Source organism: Coregonus clupeaformis, chromosome 8 (genome assembly GCF_020615455.1).
Source record: "Coregonus clupeaformis isolate EN_2021a chromosome 8, ASM2061545v1, whole genome shotgun sequence".
Lineage (NCBI taxonomy): Eukaryota > Metazoa > Chordata > Actinopteri > Salmoniformes > Salmonidae > Coregonus > Coregonus clupeaformis.
This window is the reverse complement of record NC_059199.1, coordinates 51,094,880-51,120,841: the sequence shown is the minus strand read 5'-3', so window position 1 is coordinate 51,120,841 and position 25,962 is coordinate 51,094,880. Positions and strand designations below refer to the sequence as shown.

The 25,962-nt window shown below is 40.9% G+C and overlaps 1 protein-coding gene across 1 annotated transcript in view; it reads right to left on the bottom strand.

The window, feature by feature from the left end:
• Window positions 1-9,848: 9,848 nt before the first annotated feature.
• The window catches only part of LOC121572897 (succinate dehydrogenase assembly factor 3, mitochondrial), a 42,244-nt gene continuing 26,130 nt past the window's right edge, over window positions 9,849-25,962 (bottom strand). The window contains exon 3 of the mRNA XM_041884932.2: window positions 9,849-10,710. Within this exon, the coding sequence (XP_041740866.1) occupies window positions 10,510-10,710 (201 nt within the window). The 3' untranslated portion in view covers window positions 9,849-10,509. The remainder of the gene's footprint in view (window positions 10,711-25,962) is intronic.

Below are 25,962 nucleotides of genomic sequence, written 5' to 3'. Positions count from 1 at the left end.
GAACAGATGCGTATGTAATAAAAAAACATCCCTATTCCTCAGGGCTCTGACAGTCTGTGCTGAGAAAGGCCTTTGAAAGTCGGAAGAAATACCAAACTTTTACATTGACAGATTGACCTGATAAAGTAGCCACTCTATGGACTGTTAGTGAAGAGATATTTGTTGAGAACATATATGGTATGACCCACTGTTCCCTAGAAACCATTCTTTTATAATTCAACTTCCGTTAACCGCCTATTTGAATTTTAGGACCCCTTTGGGTATATCCTAAAAATAAAAAATACAAAAATTGAATTTGACCTTTACTACTATAGCCCATAGAAATGCATTGAATAACACATTCATAAATGGCAAAAAAGACATTACAAACATTTACCATAAGGAATAAGGTAGTTTCTGACCTATATCTAGGAGATAAAAGAAAGCTCAGGAAATGTCTTGCTTTTTTGACACATACAGTACCAGTCAAAAGTTTGGACACACCTACTCATTCAAGGGTTTTTCTTTATTTTTACATTGTAGAATAATAGTGAAGACATCAAAACTATGAAATAACACATATGGAATCATGTAGTACCCAAAAAAGTGTTAAACAAATCAAAATATATTTTATATTTAGATTATTCAAATAGCCACCCTTTACCTTGATAACAGCTTTGCGCACTCTTGGCATTCTCTCAACCAGCTTCACCTGGAATGCTTTTCCAACAGTCTTGAAGGAGTTCCCACATATGCTGAGCACTTGTTGGCTGCTTTTTCCTTCACTCTGCCATCCGACTCATCCCAAATCATCTCAATTTTTTTAATTTATCATGTTACTTAGATTGAAGCACGGGTGCGTCAATAGACTCTTAAGATAGGAATTGAGATAGCAATCTCTTTTAATAAGGTAGCCCTGGCATTTGAGGAGTTATTTTCAGTGGGGGAAAATGTGGTTGTTCATTGAACTTTAAACCCATAATGCTTTTTAAACCCTACTATAAATATTAATAGATGGGTTTTGTGTAGTAGAAGTTAATATGGCATGAAACTAGGTAATTGATGTGTGTGATGGAATTAAGTGAGTAGCTATCACGTGTCATTTCTTTCCGTTTTGAGAAAACAACAACCAACAGGTTGCTTTATCATAAATAACTCACAAGTATTGTCTGGATCAGTGTATCGATTTCTACGTCTTAGTAAAGTCATTCCCCCACAATCCTTTAAGTGGATGTTGTACGATGGCTGACACCGTGTATCTCTGTAGAGAGAGCATCTCTTGGGACTTTTACTTCCTTGTATTAATGACAAGGCACCAACGAATCAATGTCATTTTAATGTCTATATTAAAATGTCCTCCTACCTCTGAACATTGCTCTCTACATCTCAAAGAGAGAGAGAGAGAAAGAGGAAAAAGGAGAGAGAGAGAGAGAGAGAGAGAGAGAGAGAGAGAGAGAGAGAGAGAGAGAGAGAGAGAGAGAGAGAGAGAGAGAGAGAGAGAGGGAAAGAGAGAGTGGTAATGAGAGAGCAAGACAGAGAGAGAAAAAGTGGAAGATAGAGAGAGAGCAAGAGAGAGAAAGAGAGAGAGAGAGAGAGAGAGAGAGAGAGAGAGAGAGAGAGAGATAGAGAGAGAGAGAGAGAGAGCACAGTTATCCAATATGTAAGGTAAATAATACCTCTGAAACAATCACAACTCCACTGTGGAAGCCTGTTGAATTAATAGACTTTAAATAAATAATGTTTTTTTCACCTACAGTGACAATTTTGTTGTTGTTGGCTCTGTACTCCAGCACTTTGGATTTGAAATGATACAATGATGATGAGGTTAAAGTGCAGTCTGTTAGCTTTAATTTAAGGGTATTTTCATCCATATCGGGTGAACCGTTTAGAAATTACAGCACTTTTTTAACATAGTCCCCCATTTTAGGGGACAAATTCACTTATATGTGTATTAACGTAGTCAAAAGTTTTGTATTTGGTCCCATATTCCTAGCACGGAATGATTACATTAAGCTTGCAACTCTACAAACTTGTTGGATGCATTTGCTGTTTGTTTTGGTTGTGTTTCAGATTATTTTGTGCCCAATAGAAATGAATGGTAAATAATATATTGTGTCATTTTGGATTCAATTTATTGTACAGAAGAATATAATGTTTCTAAACAATTTTACATGAATGTGGATGCTACCATGATTATGGATTATCCTGTATGAACCGTGAATAATGATGAGTGAGAAAGTTACAGAGGCATATCATACCCACCCAAAAAAGAATGCTAACCTCCCCTATTATTGTAATGGTGAGAGGTTAGCATGTCTTGGTGGTATGATATTTATGCGTCTGTAACTTTATATTCTTATTTACAATAACAGTGACTCCAGAATGACACAATACATTATTTACCATTCATTTCTATTGGGCATTTGTATAATTTCAAATCCAAAGTGCTGGAGTTCAGAACCAAAACAACAACAACAAAAATGTCACTGTCCCAATGCTTTTGGAGCTCACCGCATTCATTCTGTTGAAGGGTAAGTGTTACTGCTCTGAAGGAGACGAGAAGAGGCTGAACTATGATCATCGCTCAGTCTAAAGGAAGTAACGTATGCAGGGAATTCAGATATAGAGATGAGAGAGAGAGAGAGAGAGAGAGAGAGATGTGGGGGGACAGAGACAGATCTCCTTACATAAAACATTTAGAAATGTAAATGTAGCAGGCTGAGTTGAGGAAAAAAGCTTATCTGACAGAAACTAAAAGAATAGTATAGTATAGCAATAGTTTTCCATGACCATTTCAAGACAGCAACTCAGTAAATGACTTGTATTCTCCACAGTTCAGCTAAACAGTAGGTCTGTCTCTTGTATTTGGGATTCAGATTATAAAGTATAGAACTGGGATAATCAACTAGATTCAGCCGAAGGACGATTTTTTCCTTTATCGGATGGTCAGTGGGCTGCAACATAATTTGTAGACGGCAAATTGACCACAAGAAGCCCAAACCGATATAATGTTTGACTCAAACATAATCATTTCAAACCTTGCTTACATTTGTATACGATCACATTTTTCTCTCTACTTTGTGTGAGAATACTTGGGAACACATTTCTTGAATTAAAATCACATGGAGCTGGTTTCCTGGTGTTTTTAGTCTATTATGTCGAACAATAAAAAATAAAAATATAAAACATTTTAAAAATTGCTCAGAAAACGGGGGCCAAATGGCCCGCGGGGCACCAGTTGGGGAACCCTGGTATAGAATATGATGCGTCAGCTGCCCTGTTTGATTGGGACAAAGACAGAAGAAAATAACATAATACTCCCCCCAAAAAAAAACACAAAATGCTTACATTACATTGGAGCAACTGAAGCAATTATAACATAAGGTATGACAGCTTTGTGTATTTAGGATTTTAACACACATTTGTCATCAAATTCAGTGCTTGGACAGAGGGGTTGATTGTTCACACTCAACGTTGCACGAAAAGGGAACAACATTCATCTTGAATGGAAACGTGTGGACAGCATTCTAGAAGAGGTTGAACCATGTCGTAGAGGGTAAATAACGTTCTAGAAGAGGTTGAACCATGTCGTAGAGGGTAAATAACGTTCTAGAAGAGGTTGAACCATGTCGTAGAGGGTAAATAACGTTCTAGAAGAGGTTGAACCATGTCGTAGAGGGTAAATAACGTTCTAGAAGAGGTTGAACCATGTCGTAGAGGGTAAATAACGTTCTAGAAGAGGTTGAACCATGTCGTAGAGGGTAAATAACGTTCTAGAAGAGGTTGAACCATGTCGTAGAGGGTAAATAACGTTCTAGAAGAGGTTGAACCATGTCGTAGAGGGTAAATAACGTTCTAGAAGAGGTTGAACCATGTCGTAGAGGGTAAATAACAAGCCTGTGAGGACCAGGAGTGGGTGTATGATGATAACTGCTTGAACTTTACATGGTGACATCAGACAATGCTGTTTTTACCAGTGCCTACCCTAAATACAATGCCTTGCAAAAGTATTCAGACAACTGTGTCTTTGATGTGTCTGGGTGGTTTAATACACAATCCACCGAATATTAACTTGACCATGCTTAAAGAGATACTATATTCAATGTCTGATTTGTTATTGTTACCCATCTACCAATCATTGCCCTTTAAGAGGCTTTCAAAAAAAGCTCCCTGGTCTTTGTAGTTTAATCTGTGCTTGAAATTCAATACTTGACTGAGGGACCTTACAGATGTTGTATGTATGGGGGACAGAGGAAGGGTTAGTCATTCAAAAATCATGTCAACCCCTATTATTTCACACTGTTGTAGTCCATGTAATTTATTATGTGATTTGTTAAGCCACATTTGACTCCTGAAATAATTTAGGCTTGCCTGAACAAAGGGGTTTGAATACTTATGCAACGTCTATATTTTAGTTATTCATGTTTTATTTATCAACAAAATATAGAAAGAGGGGGACAGGGGGAGTAGGTAGCTGACTAGTGTGTGTGTGTGTGTGTGTGTGTGTGTGTGTGTGTGTGCATGTGCATGCGTGTGGATACAAGCGTAGATTGTACTTAACAAGTTCTACTTGTTCTTAGCCTATACTTGAGGTTACATTTTGGCTGGGATCTTGATAATAATTTGCTTATTTAAGTTATCACATTGTTCATTACTATATTATTCATTTTTTATCTTCTTTGTTGCATTTTGTTGTGCAACAATTTCTGATGAAATTATTAAATACAACTTCCACATAAAAGGCTTCAAAAAAATAGAATGTACTCCTTCAAATGCACGTCAACAATGATTTTTAGAGAAAGAGAGAAAGCGAGAGAGAGCGAGAGAGAGAGAGAAAGAAGCAGCTCTTCAGCCTACATGTTCTTGAAACACTGGTGCAGAAAGACAAAGAGAAACAGGTAAAGAGGAGAGTGAATAAGAGGAAGAGAGAGAGCTCTTCAGCCTACATCGATTGTTCAGTGAACAACAGGGCTCCAGTGAGTCACAGATGACCCTAACATCCTATGGTCCTTCAAGTCAAACTCTAGCACACTCCTCTCTCTATGTTAACACAAACTATTTACATATTTGATCCACTTATTGTTTTATTATCCCAGGTCGACGGAGTGGTCAAGTACGCAATGTTTTTTTTCAAAGCACAGTGAAAAGCCTTGAATCCCCAAATTAATGCCTGTGTTTTGGAAGCAAGAGTTTCCTTGTCATCCTTCAAATTTTGCCTGACTGAAAAGGCTGTGAGTGAATTTGCACATTACTTTTGGAGTTTAGAAATAAGTTGAAGTACTGTCTTAATAGAAATATACTGAACAAAAATATAAACGCAACATGCAACAATTTCAAAGATTTCACTGAGTTACAGTTCATATAAGGTATTCAGTCAACTAAAATAAATAAATGAGGCCCGAATCTATGGATTTCACATGACTGGGAATACAGATATGCATCTGTTGGTCACAGATACCTTTAAAAAAAGTTAGGGGCGTGGATCAGAAAACCAGTCAGTATCTGGTGTGACCACCATTTGCCTCATGCAGCGCGACACATCTCCTTCGCATAGAGTTGATCAAGCTGTTGATTGTGGCCTGTGGAACGTTGTCCCACTCCTCTTCAATGGCTGTGCGAAGTTGATGGATATTGGCGGGATCTGGAACACGCTGTCGTACACGTCGATCCAGAGCAACCCAAACATGCTCAATGGGTGACATGTCTGGTGAGTATGCAGGCCATGGAAAAACAGCTTCCAGGAATTGTGTGCAGATCCTTGCGACAGGGGGCCGTGCATTATCATGCTGAAACATGAGGTGATGGCGGCGGATGAATGGCACGACAATGGGCCTCAGGATCTCGTCACGGTATCTCTGTGCATTCAAATTGCCATCAGCAAACCGCTCGCCCACACAACGCCATGCACGTGGTCTGCAGTTGTGTGGCCGGTTGGAAGTACTGCCAAATTCTTCAAAACGAAGTTGGAGGTGGCTTATGGTAGAGAAATTAACATTGAATTCTCTGGCAACAGTTCTGGTGGACATTCCTGCAGTCAGCATGCCAATTGCACTGCTCCCTCAAAACTTGAGACATCTGTGGCATTGTGGTTTGTGACAAAACGCACATTTTAGAGTGGCCTTTAATTGGTGCACCTGTGTAATGATCATGCTGTTTAATCAGCTTCTTGATATGCCACACCTGTCAGGCGGATGGATTATTTTAGCAAAGGAGAAATCCTCACTAACAGGGATGTAAACAAATTTGTGCACAACATTTGAGAGAAATAAGCTTTTTGGGCATATGGAACATTTCTGGGATCTTTTATTCAGCTCATGAAACATGGGACCAACACTTTACATGTTGCATTTATACTTTTGTTCAGTGTAGAATTACTAAAATGATTACACTTGAGTCACTCCTGTAATAATGTTGATGTACTGTGTAGCTCAGTTGGTAGAGCATGGCGCTTGCAACGCCAGGGTTGCGGGTTTGTTTCCCACGGGGGGCCAGTATGAAAAAAGGTATGCACTCACTAACTGTAAGTCGCTCTGGATAAGAGCGTCTGCTAAATGACTAAAATGTAAATGTACTGTAAGACCTTACTGAGAGTCTGAGTTAGAATCATCTCTTTGGGCATCCAATATCTTTTTGTTTGCCATTGGGATCCCAACTTTCTCACTCATTATTATTCACTACTCATTCAGGATAATCTATAATGGTAGCATCCACATTAATGTAGAAGTGTTTAGAAACATATTCTATTCTTATTTTCAATAACAGTGACTCCAAAATGACACAATACATTATGAGTTAGAGTCATCTCTTTGTGCATCCAATATATTTTTGTTTGCCGTTGGGGTCCCAAAATATACAGTAGCTGTTGTAATAAAATAAGAAATGGGTAAGATAGGAAACAGGGGGACATCATTTACAAGAAAAGAACGTAGCAAAATAAACAGAAGGTACAAGCTGTAATCTGTACTGTGGAAACCCATGGATTGAGGAGCAACTGTGCTGCTTCTGGTTATAGCCAATTAAAACATTACAGTTATAGTGATGCTTAACGCTCCCTCTCCCTCAAAGAGACTATTTCCATAGAGAAACATTGTGTCATAACCATAACTCAATACTTTCTCCTTTTGTCATGCTAAATTGTTTACTTGGCGTGGGTGTTGTTTGTTGTCATTGTTTGTTGTTCGTCCAAAACAACAATCCCCTGCTTCATTAATTATTCACTGTGTAAACAAATAATAATAGAATTATCAGTGACAAACAGCAGTGTGTCTCTGCGCCCCTTCAGATAACACACACATACACACACTCACACACACACGTGTCTCTGGCGCCTCTTCAGATAAAAACCTGTCACTTTCCATTGGACAGCAGACCACTGAAGACCTCTCTTTCAAGACCAGTGTAAGATCTATCTTATTCTAGTACTGGTCAATTATGGTCAATGGAGCTCATGGATGCCAGTTTATGCAAGAAAATCTAATATGTTTGTATATGTCTCATACATATTCATTTACAACTGATAACTTACTGAATCTCTTCTCAAAATTCAGCTATTTTAATTCAGCTATTTTAAGTCAACCAAAATCACAGCGTTTCTGTAAGCTAAAAGCATAACCTATTTTCTCCTATGTACACTACCTGAAGACAGAAGAACAGCATGAAGGGAAAGTGGCACTAAACTATTTAGCCGTTATTTCAGGTACCCTGGCTAATTTCATGTCTACTCCCGCTCCCCCTCTCCGGCGCTCGACATCGCCGGTCTACTAACCACCGGTCCAGGCAACCCATCATTAGGCACACCTGGCAACCCTCTTTTGTTATCACCCACCAGGCAATATTGTTTATGTTTCCATGTTAGACGCTTCCCTTGTTTTGGATCGTTCCATGTTCTTCGTCATTAAACTCACTAACTGCACTTGCTTCCTGACTCCCTGCGTCTACGTTACAGTGTACATGGAGACTTTCCACACTAACACCATCGAGTAACACTAACAACATCTATCCTGAAACTAAGGAACATTTAATTGACTGTAATAAATGAACACCGTCTCTATTATGTCCTTCCTTACGGATGGTGTTCCAAAATTAGAGACAACCTCCTTCCTTACAGACAGATCTATCACTTCTTCACCTCCGTACTGCAACCTATTTTAGATCTGGGTGTCTCTGTGCTTCCTGTCTAGCGCTAATATGGATAGATAGCCTCTATCGTGATAGATTAGACACACCATTCTAATGGCGGCTATGGGGGAAACTATATGAGATACAGTATATAAATGGACTAAGAATTGGCGAACCATCCAGAAGATGACATTTCTCTTTTTGACTAAGTGGCTGGGATTCCAACTAACTCAGATAAATAATCTGTGCACTGCGATTGACTTTTAAAGGGCACATCCACATCAATCGCCATGCGCAGGTTGATGATCAGTGTTGGCTTGAATCTTGGCCAGTCTCCTATTTGACTCAGGTCTGTTTTCGATCCAGTCTCCCTCCACCATCACCCTGTAGATGCCCTTTAACTCCAGTATCATGGTGCAGAAGAACTCATGCTTCTAAACTATGTGATCATGATGCAGGAGCATCCTTGTTTGTTTGTGCATCTATTGGTCTCATTAAGATTTCAGTATTACCACATTGACTGCTATTGACAAGTACGTGGGGCTAAAGGGAATATTCCTCCTTATACATTCAGCTAACATAAAGACAGCAAATCAAGCTGTAATGGGGCCATTGATTTTTGTCTCTTTGTTCAAGATCTTCTCCCCTCCTCGCCTCCTCTCTCTACAGTGGAAGCAGCAGTGGTGCGTTTGAAAAGTTGCCAAACACGACCCTGATTTATCACTCCTTTCCTCCTTTCCCAGTGTTCACAGACAGAGGCAGAAAGATTACCCGCTACACACGTTTTTTCTGGCTTGTCGGAACCACTCAGAGCCAGGTGACATGCCCTTCTATTGTCTGGTTCCCTATGGATCTATCCCCCGGCTGACAAAAGGAAAAACAGGACGGAACATCGGATGGAATATTGCAGATATGATAATGAAATAAAAACCATTGAATCTATTCCAAGACATAAAGAATATAACTTAGGTCACAGACTGACACTGGAGGCTACTACAGCTTCAGTCCTATTGCAATTTGATCAAGCAATACATTAATGATCCAATAGGTAAAATCAGGCTCTGTCCACTGGCCATCTTGTTGATCATCCCCATTCATTCTGTCCACTCTGTGTCTGCCTGTTGCAATGTGTATTTGTTTATCCCAAAATAATAGCAAAAGTGCAACGCCATACAAATTGCTCTTCACTGTAGAATAAAGTGAGCTTTTGAGCAATATCACATTTGTTGATGCACAATGACTTATGTCACATTGCCTTCCCACCCTTTATCTTGGTTCACTGCATTCAGTGCTACGCGAGGGGACATGTTCATATTTCAACATGACCGACAATGAAACACACACAGACAGACATACACACGATTCCCTGACAATGGATCAGATTATGCAGGGAGACAGAACAGAGGCATTATTGATTCAAGAGTTGTATTATTCTTCGCATCTTTGAAGAGGAAAGATGCATCATCTTTACGCTAGCGTCTCTGTTCCGTCTCTATATCGAGACGTGAGCGCTGCTTCACGCTCCGGCGAGAAGCTTCCCATTAAGCAAATTACAGACAGTGGATGCGTCCAAAATAGCACCTTATTCCCCCATAGTGCCCTGGTCAAAAGTAGTGCACTATTTAGTGAATAGAGTGCCATTTGGGGCGCAGAGTGTGTAGTGACAGTTTCAGGTCCTCTCAGGCTCCAGGAGCCTCTGTTGTCCTCACAAACACAATAAGAGAGAAAGAAAGGAAATGAACACAAAGATACTGATCAGTAGTATTTTTATTTCACAGACAGTACTTTAATATAATTACAACATTCCCTAAAAGCATCCATTTCATTCGGGCCTTGAGTTAGAGTACAGTTAGTTTCTTCTGAGGTGTCCCAGTCAGACTACCTCAGATTTTGCGGCAAGTCTGAGTCACACATCCCTTACCCTTCTCCCTGGCTCCATGTCAATAGTCTAAAGCAGGGGTAGGCAACTAGATTCAACCGCAGGCCGATTTTTGTAATTTGTACACTGCAAATTAACCAAAAGCAAGCTAAAAAACAGACTATTTGAAAATAACAAACATTTCATACCTTGATTACATTGAGACCATCACATATGTCTCTCTTTATATCTGTGGGAATACTTGGGAACAAATTTCCAGAATTAAAATATTTTTTTGCTGAATTCCTGGTGATTCTATTCCTTCCTCATCACCTTTCTTCATCTGACTGATGAACTGGACATATCTGTGGGGTGTCCACTGTGTGAAATGAAGCGTCTCTTGAATAAGTGACTAAATGAGACTAACAAGTCCTGTAAAAATACAGGTTCAATGAAAAACTATGTATATGAAGGAGAGTAGACAAGGAAAGAGACACTTTAAACTATTGAGATGCACCCTCTCTGTTCAGTATGGGAGTATCCTGTCTACCCCTTCACTTCTTGAATCCTTCCTCCTGGATGTCGAACTGTCTGTTGGGCTTGGTGGACTCCAGCATCAGCTCATACAGCTGTCCCACCTGCTCGTCCTCGAACAGTTTGAGATCCCCCTCGGACAGCTCTGCTCCAAAGGCCACCTTCTTCACACGGTCCCCTGCAGACGCCAGCACCTGGGTCTGCAAGGTGTCACGGTAGTTCTAGAGCAGAGACAGAGAGAGAAGGACCATTTAGACACAGCCCTTGATGTCGCTGTAGTTCTACACAGAAAAGATAAATAAAAGGATCATGAAGACAATGAATTTCCGGTAACGCCTTACTTGACACCTACCGACATAACACGTTATGACACGGTCATAACCATGTCATAATATGTCATAACAGCTGACATAACTTGTCATAATATGGTCATAACACTGTCATGACCCATATATTTACACCTGTTGTGACATATTTTGCATTATTTTATGGCTGGTTATGACACCTACATAAGAGTGTCAAACCCCACATTTATTCAAATTCTCTGCCAAGAAGTTTCCTTTTGTTTGAAGTTTGTTTCTTAAATTCTTTGTTGTTGTACTGAATTCTTTAAGGTAGTGTTTTTACACTTTGACACTGTCATGAAGCTTTATGACCATCAGAATCATATAAGCCAGCCAGGCCTATCACGTACATGCCCTTATGTCAGTCATCAGTCAAAAAGAGGGTGTCTTGTCCTGCTCCTGCATTCATCCCCGTCATCAGAAACAGAGCATTGGGGTAGGTGCATGTCTGACATCAATGTGTGCACAATTACAATGATAATTGAATATGGTCAATTTCAGAATATGTTATATAACATAAACATACTGTTGACAAGTAGGCTATGGTGTAATGGAATGTTTTGCTTTGTGTGGTAGGTTTTGTGGGTTTTTACAGTCTTATTTAGGTGTCATAACCAGCCATAAAATAAGGCAATATACATATATGACACAACAGGTGTAAATATGTGTCATGACAGTGTTATGACCATATTATCACAGGTTACGACAAGTTATGTCAGCCGTTATGACATATGACATAGTTATGACCGTGTCATGACGTGTTATGACGCTAGGTGTCAAGTAAAGTGTTACCGAATTTCTGTATGTGGATCAATTAAGTGTTCATCTAGCTTTACACTAGTGGTTTCTGGTTAGGGCTTTGGCGGGCACGACATTTTGTCAGCCGGTTATTGTCATGCAAAATACTGCCGGTCTCATGGTAATTGACTGTTAATTAACATAAACACGTTTAGCATCTCCAGGCCTCCAGCATACAAGCCGCTGATGCTCGCCTTTGGAAAATCTACATAAAAAAAAGTCTAATAAATCAATTTAATATACACCATTACAATAAATCCATTATTTATTTTCTTCAGGTCTAAAGAAACATTATGATATGAAGAAAATGTATTTCAGAAGAACAGAATATGAGTCGGCCTACTGTATGTTATCTGGCTATGCTCCATGCAATAGGCTGTAGGCTAGTTCATTTAGCAAGAAGTCTTGAGACATTATTTTATATTATATGATTTTACAGTAAGAAAAATATAATTGAACTGAGCTGAATAAAATAGAAAGGATATTTATTCCATTACGGAGCGTCTGCGCATATGAAGAGGCTATGTTGAGCGTAAAAGTGATCCTTTGAAACAGGTCCTATATGCTAGATTTATTTGGAAACGTTAGTTGTGAATGATACAAACATCAGAATGGCTTAGAAATCAAAAGATATATGGGCTGCATGATGCGACTACAGGCTACTGATGATTTGAGAAAGTCGCTAAAAAAAGCTAAGTTCATTGACTCCGGCTGCACAGCTCTTCTCTCATCAAGTGATCATATTTTCACTCATCAGACTATTCTCAATTTAATCTGGTCTTTACTAATATGTAACGTTAGTTTAGAATTGGGAATGGCTCATTATCAAATGGGCAGGAACAGGGACAGGGGAAAAAAGATATATCTATATGCACTGGAATAGCGAATGGAGGCCGCGTGCTTTCCCACCGGTCCGTTTTGTAGGCTATTTTGGTTTTATAGTGGAGCACATGCTTAATATGAGCAGCTGAGAAATAATTATAAGAACACTTATTTCACTCCACGCATCAACCACTGTTGGAGGAGATGGAAACGCATGGTGGTGAGATATTCTGTAGCTAAAGGTAATGTCCTATTGATTATGAAAATATAAAACATGCCTGTAGCAATATTGATGTTACTCATATTGATGTTACACAGGAAACGGAAACCAGTTGGGACTTACTGTATGAATGTGCGGGTTGACAACATGCCTAGTAAAGTTTGCTTAACAATATATCTTTGTCTGTCGTGACTACAACGCAAAGCATTATTGAAACATGGGGGCAGCGGTACTCAAAAGAACCTGGATGTCATCGATGTAAAGGAAGGATACGTCCCAGGCGGCAGTTTGAAAAAGTGGCGCGTTTACAGGCTAGTCATCGCGCAGAACGTTAACGTTAGCTGGCTATTGGATACAAGCAGATTCGTGAGTAGCTAATGTTCCATTCTACGAATAAATCGGCATGTAAAATGCACTGAAACCTCCGGGGAAAATAGACTTTGATGATTGTAATTTAGCACTGAGCTGGAAAAGATGGAAAGAGGAATTCAATTTGTACATGGCTCTTACAATGAGAGAAAAACCTGAGGATTACAAAGTGAAGCTACTGTATTATCTCATTGGGGAAAAAGGCAGAGAGATTTGTGAGACTGTGTGGGCAGTACAAAATACAATCTCTCTGTTGATGAAGTAATTGCAGCACTGGATGCATTTTGTGATCCCAAGAAAAATGAAACAATTGAGAGATATAATTGTTTCATGCGAAGTCAGGGCCAAGATGAGACTTTAGACAAATATCTCACTGAATTGAGGACTCTAGTGGCCACCTGCAACTTTGGAGCAATCACAGACTCTCTTATCAGGGACAGGGTTGTGTGTGGCACATGTGACCCACACTTAAGAGAGCGCTTACTCAGAGATACTGATCTCAGTTTAGAGAAATGCATACAGATTGGCAGAGCTGCAGAACTGACTGTCCAGACAGAGAGCTAAAGTCCTAAATGTGCAGGGCCCTGTAGCAGTGCATGCAGTCACACAGAAAGATAGGCCGAGAGGGAGAGGAGACCCTACAGAGGGACAGAGCATTATACAATGCAGATACTGTGGACGGATAATATGGACAAAAATGTAAATCCTGTGGAAAAAACAATCACTTCTCTACGGTTTGCAAAAGTGCAGGGACCAGCAAGAGAAACAGAGTCCTGGCAATGGAAAATGCGTTAGCTGACTCAGAGAGCGGTGAGGATGTTCTCTGCATCACACTAGGGCCAAAATCAGAGAGCATCAACATGGTGCAGGATAAAACCACAGACCCCAATGCAGCTCTCTTTGCAACCATGCTGGTTAACAAAAAAATCAGTCAGATTTCAGCTAGATTGTGATGCTAGTTGTAATGTTATCCCTGCAAACCTCATAAAAGCCAGTCACCTAGAGCCCTGCAGTCAGGTATTGGTGATGTATAACAAGAGTACTCTGACGCCACTGGGGAAGTGCACACTTAAAGTGATCAATCCACACAATAAGAAAACCTACGGAGTTGAGTTCATCGTAGTCAACAAGAATGTGCACAGGCCCATTCTAGGCAGTAAGGCTATCCAGGCAATGGAGTTGATGACTGTGCAGCATCACAACATCCTGGCCATCGAGAAAACAACAGGATCCTGGACTAAAGAGCAAATTAAACAAGAGTACTCTGATGTATTCCAGGGAGATGGATGCTTACCCGGCAAACTGAAGTTGGAAGTGGATGAGCGAGTGGAGCCCGTCCAGCTGCCAAAGAGAAGAGTGCCAGTAGTACTATATAAACCACTCAGAGAGGAGCTCAGTGGTCTAGAGAAAATAAGGATGATAAAAGCAGTTGAAAAAAGCACAGATTGGATTAGCAGCCTGATCGTAGTGAAGAAACCGTCTGGAAAACTAAGAGTGTGCATTGATCCGAAACCTCTCAACAAGGCGCTCAAGAGGAGCCATTACCCACTTCCCACTATTGAAGACGTGCTGCCTGATCTGAACAGAGCACGCGTGTTCTGTTTGTGATGTAAAACATTTATTTTGGCATGTGGAACTGGAGGAGGAATCCAGCTATCTCACCACGTTCTCTACTCCCATGGGACGCTACAGGTGGCTGCGCATGCCAATGGGAATCAGTCCAGCCCCAGAGATATTTCAGAGGAAGTTGAACCAGGCAATGGAAGGTCTTCCAGGAGTCAAAATCATTGCAGATTACATCCTGATTGTGGGAGAAGGAGACAACGATGAAGCGGCGACTCTGGACCACGACAAAAACCTGAAAATGCTCCTGGACAGATGCAGGAAGCTCAATATCAAGCTGAATCCGGAGAAGCTGCAGCTCAGGCTGAAGGAAGTGCCCTACATTGGCCACCTGCTAACATCAGAGGGGTTGAAAGTGGACCCCGGAAAAGTGACAGCCATCAAACAGATGCCTAGGCCTACAGATGTGCAGGGGGTGCAACGCTTCCTGGGCATGGTAAACTACCTGGCCAAGTTCTGCAGCCACGCCACGGAGCTCTGCGAGCCACTGCGACAGCTAACACACAAGGACTCACTGTGGGAGTGGTCAGAGAGACATGAGCAGGCTTTCAATAAAATCAGGGATACCATTGCACAGACCCCTGTGCTGAAATACTACAACCCAATAGAGCAGCTTGTACTACAGTGTGATGCTTCAGAGAGTGGGTTATGAGCAGCCTTGATGCAGGGAGGACAACCAATAGCATACGCCAGCAGAGCCCTGACAGAGACTGAAAAAGGGTATGCACAGATAGAGAAGGAGCTGCGAGTGATGTCTGAGAAGAGCTCGCGAGTGTGTCTACTGGCCAGGCATGAATGCACAGCTGAGAACATACATGGCACAATGTAGCACCTGCATGGCATAGGGTATGAAGCAGCAGAAAGACACGCTGAGGCCCCACGAAGCGCCAAAGCGTCCCTGGGAAAAAATAGGGACTGACCTGTTCCAGTTCAACGACAGAGACTACATGGTCACAGTTGATTATCCCTCCAACTTCTGGGAAGTGGACCATTTGGAGAACACAGTCGAAAACGGTCATTCGAAAACTGAAGACACACTTTGCACGCTATGGGATACCTGACATCCTTTACTCAGACAATGGTCCCCAGTACTCTTCAGACGAGTTCCGAAGTTTCAGCAAGGCTTGGGACTTTACACACAAAACATCGTCTCCAGGATACCCGCAGAGTAATGGGAAAGTGGAATCGGCAGTGAAAACAGCCAAAAGACTGATGGCAAAATCAAAGTGAGCAGGTGCTGACCCATACCTGACCCATACCTGGCCATGCTGGATCACAGAAAGAGCAGAGAAATAGAGGAGGATTTCCCCACTGTTGAGGAGCCTGGCACAGAGCCAGTAAACAGAGCACCAGCTGACACCCAGCAGGGGGCTGAACACAACCTAGAGGTGGACGCTGCACCTCAACAAGAAGATCCAAACATCTCAGGTCAAGCACCGCCCCACACAAGGTCTGGTAGGGCCATCCGAAGACCTATACACCTGAAAGACTTTGTGGGAAGGTAACAATAATAATAAGACAGTAAACAAACATTCAGTTCACATTCCAGTTTATTGCAGACATGGAATACAAGCCAAAGTTAGGTGGAGTCTGCCTTTGTTGTAGAAAAAAAAGAGAACATGTAGTAATATTGATGTTACTCATATTGATGTTACACAGGAAACGGAAACCAGTTGGGACTTACTGTATGAATGTGCGGGTTGACAACATGCCTAGCTTAACAATATATCTTTGTCTGTTGTGACTACAACGCAAAGCATATTGAAACAATGCCGTATTACTAGGCTATTCAAAATCAAATACAAATTCACTAATTGTAGGCTACCCGGCACAATCAATGAACCAACAGCATGGCCTAGGGCTATATGTTCTCTCCCAGACTCATGGATAGACATGTTGGAGCGTAGCATAAGGTAACCAGTCCATAAAATATGCATAATAATACAGTCCACTCAAAGGCGATTACTGAAATGTCTTTAGTTTTGGAGTATAGGCTAGACCAATTATGTCCAAAGACATCTTAATTCCGTTTTTTTAAATGTTTTTCTGCCATGCGTAATATGCAGTATGCTATGTATTGTAAATTTATAACGGCACAATCATCCGTTTTTTTTCCGGGCTTGAGTCTAAGCATATGAATAAGCTCTAATATGCGTATGGGTGTTTTGAACGAATCATTACCTTAGAAAGCGCTGTCCATTTCATTATATTAGGCTTTGAAACAACACCCACAACAACCATGTTTTACACTGTTTATACCTGCTGTTGAACTTCTTTCTTCAAATTGATCATCACAGTGAGGTGAGTTTTAAAAGTTCTATAGGCCTACTGTTTTCATGGTATGTGTTTGATGTGATTTTCGATTACATTTGCAGTGACGTCAGAGTGCTTAGAGGGACAATAGAGCCCTGAGTACCAGGCCATTAGGACCTGATGGTCATTAGCAAGGTGGGTACTACCAATGCATGTCCTGAGTGCATAAGAGGAGACTCAACGGTCACATGGAATTTTATGACTCATGACTGTCGGTGTGGCGGTAATACGGTCACCGCAACAGCCCTATTTCTGGTAACTGTACCGTACCTCTAATCACATGCTCAAAGTACCCCCTGATGGACAAATGATCAATCGGCTTATGTCTTCCCAAGTACCCTGTGTGGATAGGCCAGGTACACCCAGAGAACCACCGCTTTAGACATATCAAAGAACTCACCATTCCATTCCCCTCCAGCGAATCCATTGCTCTGGCAAACCTATGCCTACAGAGGATTTTCAATAGTCAATTCCACTGAACTAGTAAGGAAATACAATAGATAGGCTATGTATGAATATATCACTTCAATATGGAAAGCACATATCCCTTGAGTCTATAGAGAAACATAATTGGCCTGCTTTACCACCGTCACTGGGGAAAACATGATATGCATGAATCAAGCCATTCTATAGCATGAATCTATTCAATAGCACCATGCAAGGTTGATTGGGTATAAGGGAGTCTTCTCTGATTCTCATCTCTGTTCCTGGACTGACAGTATCATGGGATTTGATACAGAGGGTCACTGGGGGATGATTTGAGGTCATTTTAAGGGTTAATAGAGGTCATAGCCCACACCTAACCTGCAACGCAGCCAGTCAGACATGGTCAGAAATTGAGATTGCTGCATCAAATAAGCAATATACAATGCTATTTGCAGAGGCGTGTGGTTCAGAACTGTTCAGGGCTAGCAGCAAATACTTTTGTAACTCAATGATGTCATCCAATATGCCAGTCTGTCACATTACATTGCACAATATCAGGAAAGGCAAGAGTCTAGGGCTGAGGCTGACTATAACAGATATGGGGGACGGGAATCCATTTTCATTGTCTAAAATGTCATCCCTTCAGAGTACGCTCTTACTTGCAGCTCTCGAAGCACACATTACTGCATAAAGTCTCCCGAGTGGCGCAGTGGTCTAAGGCACTGCATCGCAGTGCTAGCTGTGCCACTAGAGATCCTGGTTCGAATCCAGGCTCTGTCGTAGCTGGCCGCGACCCATGGGGCGGCGCACAATTGGCCCAGCGTCGTCCAGGGTAGGGGAGGGAATGGCCGGCAGGGATGTAGCTCAGTGGTAGAGCATGGCGTTTGCAACGCCAGGGTTGTGGGTTCGATTCCCATGGGGGGCCAGTATGAAAAATAAAAAATGTAAGTCGCTCTGGATAAGAGCGTCTGCTAAATGACAAAAATTTTAAATGTAAAGAGGACCAAACCACTTAACTAATACAGTGCAGTGAGTGCACTCCGCATAGCGATCACATTTGTGCAGGACAATTTGATCAATATAAGAGGTTGATCACTATAACCGTGGAGTGGCTAATATAGGTAACAGAACAAATATTCCTTTTCCCTGGTATCCTCCATGCTATGATACTGGGACAGATGATGTCCATCAAGCTAGTGTGATCTCTGCTGGACCATGTCCAAGACAACATCAGAAAACAGTGTGTCATTAGACTCAGCCCAGACAGACCTGTTAAATCTGTCAAGACCAACAACAAGGAGATATAGAGCAAACATCTGTTTTCATTCATAAAAATTAAATACAAATCCCTGTCTGGAGTTGGAACAAATGTTACGACCTCGCGTCAAGCCATTCATAAAAACATTGTAAGGTTTTGGAAGTGGTTCAATTAAAAAAATAACAGGCCATTTGTCTAAAAGGCTTTCTCCTATCTTGTACGTAATGGAAATATTTTGAGTGTTGGCCAAGGGGTCATATTTCTTGGAGACAGAGGCGAGCAGTTGTGTGCTGGAGCCACTAGTAAAATCACTTTGGGGTTGTCGTGGAGACCCGGGAGAGACATTTCAATGTCACATTTATATTCTCACTTTTTTGGAAACCTGTTGACTGTCATGCAGAAATGACTTTCTTAAGGTTACAGTACAACTTTATTTGTCCATTGGTAACAACAGAAATTAGTTGGAAATTCAGTATAAAGCTGATATCCTATCTATTCTACTTTCTCAGAGTAAGTTTTGAACAAAGGACATTTTTTATGCATCTCTTCAGTAAACCTATTTACTCTATGACTGGATTTGCTCTAAAGCAATTTGGGTAAAGTAGTCCCTAGTCTTGCTAGGGTAGCTTTGGTTGGTGCTGCCCTTAAACTTGGGGGTGCTGCCCTTACACTTGGGGGTTGGCTATGCAAAACATGATACTTTAAGGTCAAGACCTCCGTCTGACTCTCGACACAACTCAAACGCATGGTCAGCTGCCAATCAACTAATGACACACACATCTCCGCTCTCTCTCTCTCTCTGCATCTCTTGGTCATAGTAAAGGTAATTTACACTCCACTCTCTCTGTCTCCCGAGTCCCTAACATACTGGCCATATTAAGCAGACCTGGTCCCTGCTTCTGTGGCGTCTCTCCCCCTCTCTCTCTCATGGGAGAGCTTGTCTGTTTTGATACAGGGCGATTTATTAGGAGCTGCTCTATTCCACGAGGTCCTGTGTAACTGGATCAGACTGAACACTCAGTGCTTGTAATCAGGTTAGGAGTCTCTGTGTGTGTGTGTGTGTGTGTGTGTGTGTTTGTATGTGTATGTGAGAAAGACTGTGTGCGTGCATGTGTGTGTCAGTGTGTGTGTGTGTGTGTGTATGTGTGTGTAGGTGCGTGTGTGTAATCACATTTAGGAATCTCGCTCCTTGTTTGTTCTTTGGGCTCTGCCTGCCGCCCTTCCGCACTTCTCAGAGGCAGTTTGGACGGAGGAAGGGAGCGGTGATTCACCCACTCCTTAATGAATGGAGAGAGAGAGATGGAAGAGAGAGAGGGGGAAGAAGAAGAGGGAGGGAGGGGGAAGAGAGAGTGATAGAAAGAAAGGAGGATTCTGAATCTGAATGCATCGGTTATATCAGGGCTCTACAGTGCGACCATTTTACTGCCATTTGTGTGGGAACTGCAAAAGTAAAATATACGTGCAAAATAAATTGCTGCCGTAGCTATTTTCAAAGTATTTCTGCCATTTTGTTTCATTGCATGGTAATCGCACAAAGAAATAGCAATCCCATATCCCACCTCGCACAGCAGCTGTGCCTGGGGGGATGTGCGCCATATAATTAAATGGATAGAACGGGCGTGGAACCTCTAACCCTAGCAATTTGACTGGTAAACTCATGGGTACACTCAGTGGCTGCCAGGTATTTTGATGCAATAATTTCCATGGTATTGTACAGGTAACTTTGACCTGACGAAGATCAGTTTCGGATCTAAACGTGGTTAATAAAGCGGTGAATTGGGAGCTTAAAGAGTGTGCAGGCCTTCTTGTTCTTTACTAGTATTCTTTATTAGCCCAGCACCTATGTTTTTTAAGGATGTGCGTATCACCACAAACTTTTCAATGTACAGGTAACTGCCAAAATAAAGGAAACACTTGAGTAAATGAGGGATACAAAGTATATTGAAAGCAGGTGCAGTTCCTGAGTTAATTAAAGATGCAGTCCGGTATCTTAAGCACAACAAATTCATAACATTTGTACGAATTGGATTCGTAACATATGATACGAATTGGGCAGGCCATTATTTTGGCTACCATGGCTATGCCCCCATAGGATGACAATGCCCCCATCCACAGGGCACGAGTGGTCACCGAATGATTTGATGAGCATGAAAACAATGTAAACCATTTGCCATGGCCATCTCAGTCACCAGATCTCAACCCAATTGAACACTTATGAGACAGTGTTTTCCACAACCATCAACATAACACCAAATTATGGAATTTCTATTGGATTAATGGTATCGCATCCCTCCAATAGAGTTCCAGACACTTGTAGAAGCTGTTCTGGCTCGTTTTGGGCCAACGCCCTATTAAGACACTTTATGTTGGTGTTTCCTTTATTTTGGCAGTTAGCCTACCTGTAGAATTTTACTTTAAATTATGTTAACTGATGTGGCTCAGGCAATGGAATGTATTTTTTGTAATGCCAGTTGAGCTGAATCAACAAATCACAGCACATATTGATGGGTACACTTCCTGCTTTTACTTCATGCTTTGATCCTCGCAATGGCTGCCAGTCCACCCATTATTGGTCTGTCACATGTATGAACCAGTATTGGTCGGTCACATGAATGAAGCAAATGTTAATGATGAATTAATTATGAATGATGAATAGCTAAATCATGCAAATATAACTTATGCAGTATATAAGAGAACTAACAGGACTGCCCCGGTAGAGCTCCTGACAGACGTGTACTATGGTGCATCAAGTTTGTTGGAACCTCCCTAGTTAACTGTTAATAAACAACGATTCATGAAAGATTGACTTTGAGTGTCCCATGTGTAGAATTTCCACAACAATTCGGCGTCAATTAACAGGATGATTGATTCTGCCTGCGGAACTTTCCAGTGGGGGTCTGCAAGGAAATTCCCGTCTGACCAAAAGAGGACGAGGACCTGCCCAGACCAGACCCTTACTGTGAGCTGCCCAGGAGGAGACACATCATCCGCAAACTATTGAAGGACACGGCGACTGAATTTCAGTAAGTCAATTTAAATTAATTTGTATAAAAATAGAAACAAATTATAATAAAACTAAACGGAAAAACGGAGGAGGGTACCACTAGTCTTAAAGTCAAGTAATAGCACGGAGTGAATATGTGAAAGTTTGTGTTATTCTATATGCATCCTGCAAGACTATACAATCTATAGGGACCATAGCATTTATGACTACATAAACTACTGAGACTATAGACACTGAGAGACTATAGATAGGCAAGACTATAGATACTATAGAGAGTATAGATACTGTAGAGACTATGGCGACTGGAGAGACTATAGAGGAACCGTGGCAGTGATACATATGACAGAAGAAGGCTAGAGCTAGTCTTATAGAGAAGACTAGAGTGAGGGCAAGTAACGGTACCATGGAAAGCCCGGCTGACAGCTGTCTGTAGGCATTTATAAGAGAAGTGTCTATGTGGTCTGCAGCCACTGATAATAGCACGGGGTGATATTATATAAACTCAGCAAAAAAAGAAACGTCCTCTCACTGTCAACTGCGTTTATTTTCAGCAAACTTAACATGTGTAAATATTTGTATGAACATAACAAGATTCAACAACTGAGACATAAACTGAACAAGTTCCACAGACATGTGACTAACAGAAATTGAACAATGTGTCCCTGAACAAAGAGGGGGACAAAATCAAAAGTAAGTCAGTATCTGGTGTGGCCACCTCATGGACTGCACCAAATTTGCCAGTTCTTGCTGTGAGATGTTACCCCACTCTTCCACCAAGGCACCTGCAAGTTCCCAGACATTTCTGGGGGGAATGGCCCTAGCCCTCACCCTCCGATCCAACAGGTCCCAGACATGCTCAATGGGATTGAGAACCGGGCTCTTCGCTGGCCATGGCAGAACACTGACATTCCTGTCTTGCAGGAAATCATGCACAGAACGAGCAGTATGGCTGGTGGCATTGTCATGCTGGAGGATCATGTCAGGATGAGCCTGCAGGAAGGGTACCACATGAGGGAGAAGGATTTCTTCCCTGTAACGCACAGCGTTGAGATTGCCTGCAATGACAACTTGCTTAGTGGTGTTGCAGACACTGGGGCCTTTCAGAACAGGTGTATATATACTGAGATCATGCGACAGATCATGTGACACTTAGATTGCACACAGGTGGACTATATTTAACTAACTATGTGACATCTGAGGTAATTGGTTGCACCAGATCTTATTTAGGGGCTTCATAGCACAGGGGGTGAATACATACACTTTTCCGTTATTCATTTTTTAGAATTTTTTGAAACATGTTATTTTTTTCATTTCACTTCACCAATTCCATTACATGAAATCCAAATAAAAATCCATTTAAATTACAGGTTGTAATGCAACAAAATAGGAAAAACGCCAAGGGGGATGAATACTTTTGCAAGGCACTCTACATATGGTGCATAGATGCACATGGGGTAATAAGGGAGATTACCGAGTGTGTAGAATAGTACTAAGTGAATGTGGATGTGAGAGTTGTGTGAGTGTGGAAAGGACGTGTTAAGCTGATTGAAATGTGGATATTAAGCTGATTGAAATTTGGATAATAAGAGATTGAAATTTAGAATAATATGACACATTATGACTATTTAGTACTGAGTGAATGAGAGCTGTCAGGGGACTGGCTCCTGTGTGAAAGAAGTAATATGGGAGATTACTGAGTGAGTGTCTGAATGGATACCCCAACCAGTTCTGTGAGCTGGGTTTTTCTATCTATAACGTTATCTACGGTTATTATATATGTGTAGGAAGTAGGGGCAAGCTAGTCTTAGTAGAAGGCTAGAGTGAGGGCAAGAGGCCCCACTGACAATTGTCTGTAGGCATTTATAAGATAAGCATCTACGTGGTCTGAGAACCACTGGCTAGTCTTAGGAGAAGGCTACAGTGAGGCCGGAGAGACCTCACTGACAATTGTCTGTAGGCATTTATAAGAGAAGTGTCTACGTGGTCAGAAAACCACTGGAACCGTTGAAGATACATATGGTGAATACCTAAGAAGTGTCTACATGTGTCTGCAGCCACTACTAATAGCATGTGGTGTTATTTTATATGTATAGGAAATAGCAGCAAAATCACAGTTGAAGATAAATACGGTGATGCAACGATAGTCTACGTGGGGTGAGAATCACTAATACTAGCACGGGGTGTTATTGTAGGCATTTAGAGTTGTTGAAGATGCACATGAGTGGTGTGGATATCTGTAGGCATTTATGTTGATCTGTAACGTTATATGGGGAATCTGTGTATGTGAGAGATATGAAAGGAGAAAGTACTATTCCCAAATATGCTGTTAAATAGAACAACTAGTGTAAATACCTTAACCCCTGTATGAATAGAACACTAATCTAAAGGAGGAATTGGTGAAGAAAAGTATACTGGGTTCCTAGAGATTTGATAAAGTAACAATGGAGAAAATTAATAATATTCAACTTGCACACCCACACATAGACTTACGTAAGTGGTGCAAAAGGTATTAAGAGAAATGAATAGTATAGTGGGTTACTAGATTTGATAAAGTAAAAATGTATGAATGTATAATGGGTTACTAGAGTTTAACTTGCTAGGTAGATACTTAGTATGGATAGAGCACGCCATCTAGACAGTGCCAGCCCAGGTATTGTGAAAGTTGATGCCAGAAAGAAACTCTAGTCTCGAGCGCTACCTTAAAAAAGGAAGCTCCCTCCAAAGTTTATCTCTTCCCTTCTGAATAGGCAGATGTATTTCATAAATTCAATGCATTACATAATAGACATTTAATAAGTGTGAAGCATAAAGTGAATCTCCAACAGAAATTGGTAATACATTTTAAGAGGTAACATTGTTAGGGTAGACTAAAATTAAAACAATGCCTTCCAATATGGAGAAAGTTATCATGTTTGTTTTGATTTTAATCCTTGCAATAGGGGGAAAAGCAGAACATTGCTCGAGAGTGATCTGAGTGTATTAGCAGTAGAGATAGAGAAGGTCTTCCTATTGGGAAGAAGGGTCCTAGTTGAGGGAAACATATGGAGACTAGTGAAAGTAACAAAGTGAATGGTAATATTAGTGGCTTTCAGATAGCACTCTAATAATGCAATATCTTGGTAATTTGAAGAGTAAATATTTCAATACAAGGTCACATGACGAACAGAGGGATTGAGCATTGGGACTGATATTATATTAGAGGCCGCCATCTGGTGTTTGGGTTAGAGATATGTTTCCTGTGGAACAATAGATAGCAGCCAGTACTAACTGAACTCAAACAGGCTGAAAGGGACACAGTGGGGAAATTTGGGACAGAGGTATGAATAATTGAATAAGACACGTTTTTGACAAGTTCAAATTATTATTACTCAATTCTATAGTTTGGTTAGCACAAATTATTTAAGTAAGAAGGTAATGTCATTTAAAACAATAATCTGTTTTCATTAAGTGGAACTCTGTCCAGAGTTGAAGTAGATTCAAGTAAATGTTTTTAGTACCCAATATTGAGCTGATAAGCCAGCACCTACTTTTTGAAGGTCCTAGCAGATTTGTTAAACAACAGGTTTCATATTTTGACAAGTTTATGTCCCAGGGACAGTTAGTACAGAACTGTATGTCAATGCAACAGGTCAAAAATATTAAGATTACAAGAGAGGGGCTCTGGGATTGTTTACTTTAGAAGGTGCCTATTCAGCTTTACGGGACACCGTATCAACTGATGTGTCTGAAGTATAATTCTGTATACGCATGATTTGATCAAGACTTCCTGCCCAAGATGCAATAAACTCAATTAAGATTAAGAATTTTTAAGACTGATTAAGATGTGCAAACTAAGTACATGTTTATTTTCTTTCTTCCAGGAATTATGGAATGTCCGCTACCAATTTTTGTTTTTACATGTTTATCAATGATTCTGTATCTCTCCTTTTAAAATGCTTTCTGAGGCAGGTGCCTTGGGAGTTAGTATAAAGGTACCCGGATCCGGCTGTTAAGGGAGCTCCCAAATTAAGTAAGGCCTGGCCATTTTGTTTGTTTTTACCTGTTATGAATATTTGTTAGTGGTGTTAATACTGATTTATTGTGTGGGTTCATTTTATTTTGGGTTTTAGTGGGTTTTTCACAGGTTAGAAAGGATGCACCTTAAAGGGCACACAAATGACATTTTCTGAAGTAGCTATTGTCAGAGTTTTGGTTGCACACATGTAAATTCTCTTGATAAGAAATGTACTGAAAAACCCAATGTAAACCTGATACACAAAATGTTTGAAATATCTTTAAATAATGTCTGAGGTGCAG